At 36.8% G+C, this 1,303-nt stretch overlaps 1 protein-coding gene across 2 annotated transcripts; it reads left to right on the top strand.

The window, feature by feature from the left end:
* Nucleotides 1–1,242, top strand: LOC107853772. Of its 2 annotated transcripts, XM_047405669.1 has the most exons (5): nucleotides 1–51; nucleotides 160–217; nucleotides 537–771; nucleotides 850–904; nucleotides 1,121–1,242. In XM_047405669.1, the coding sequence occupies exons 3-5, from the start codon at nucleotides 659–661 to the stop codon at nucleotides 1,223–1,225; spliced, it is 273 nt and encodes a 90-aa protein (XP_047261625.1). In that variant the 5' UTR covers nucleotides 1–51; nucleotides 160–217; nucleotides 537–658; the 3' UTR covers nucleotides 1,226–1,242. The 2 variants fall into 2 exon arrangements, with proteins under 2 accessions (XP_047261625.1, XP_047261624.1); XM_047405668.1 differs by lacking the exons at nucleotides 1–51; nucleotides 160–217 and having other exon boundaries at nucleotides 242–771.
* The last annotated feature ends 61 nt before the right edge of the window (nucleotides 1,243–1,303 follow it).

Raw genomic sequence — 1,303 nt, 5'->3', positions numbered from 1 at the left:
AGCAGACGCATCAACTGACTGGAGAGAATTTACAAGTCCTGAGGGAAGAAAGTGTGTAACTTATATATTTTCTTGGCCTCTTTCCAATTGTTCTTCTACAGTGGGTACTTTTGTGTGTTACTTGTGCATAATGCTGATTGCTTTGTTTGTTTTCTGTAGGTATTACTACAACAAGGTTACTAGAACATCCAAATGGAGAATGCCTGATGAAGTCAAGGTGATGTTAGATTTAAATCCAATATGGGTTTGTTCCATGCTTTAAATAGCATGATAAGAAGGGATTGTTCTGTGCTTTAAATAGCATGATAAGAAGGACAGTATTCTGTTTTCTTGGATGCTCTATTTCTCATAAAATCTTTATGCATTCACAGTTGCTAGCATGATAAGAAGGGGCAATATTCTGTTTTCTTGGATACTCTATTCTAGTAAAGCTCAATTATTTATAAATTCACAGTTGACTCGTGAAAAGGACACCATTTCGCACGCTTCTGATTTTGGATCCATTTTTGTTGTTAAAACATCATCCCCGGGTGCAGATGGTTCATTAGTCTTGGCACACGGTGCTAAATCAAGCCCAATTGCTGTGTCACCAGCTGCTAACTTACCAACTATTGTGGCTTCAGAATCATCAAGTTTATCTGGTAAGGTTTCTTCTCCGATGATTGAAACAGTCGAAATGAAGAATTCTTCAGAACCTGCTTCGCCAGCTGTTGCTAATTCGGAGAAAATTGGAATAGCAGTAACCTTGGGAAATTCTGTCGTACCACCGGTGTATGTTTTCAGATTTATATGTTATAAATTTGCCTCTGGTTTGTGTTGCTTCTTATTTGGAATTCAATTTTTCTGTAGTACTGAGACTACTACAGCTCAAGATGGTGATGGATTTTCTTCAGAGAATAGAGAGGTACTTTGTCCTTCTGAAATACTTATGCGATTAATTAATTACTACTGGTTACTGGTTAAAACACCAAGAAAGCTTTTCGTAGCTGTTATGTTGGATGTTGATCCAACAATTTTGTAGTGCAGTTGTTAGTCAACTGCTAACAAGTGAAGAATATGCTCCAAATTCCAATGAGGTTTGCTTTTGTCCCTTGTGATTGATGTTGTGCCTAAAATGCAGAATGTCAAGAAAGATACTGCAATAACTGAAATCGGAGGTGCTACTCCATCAGATGAGAAAACAGTCGAGCTGGGACCATTAGTTTATGAGAGCAAAGCGGTATAGTTGATTATTGCTTTTTGTCCCGTTTAATGTATGTTCTTGAAATTTCTCTTATTTCTATTTTAAGTATCTGATTTTATT

This window comes from Capsicum annuum, unplaced genomic scaffold (genome assembly GCF_002878395.1).
Source record: "Capsicum annuum cultivar UCD-10X-F1 unplaced genomic scaffold, UCD10Xv1.1 ctg80673, whole genome shotgun sequence".
NCBI classification, from domain to species: domain Eukaryota; kingdom Viridiplantae; phylum Streptophyta; class Magnoliopsida; order Solanales; family Solanaceae; genus Capsicum; species Capsicum annuum.
The sequence above is the reverse complement of the archived record's forward strand: the minus strand, read 5'-3'. Positions and strand labels throughout refer to the sequence as shown.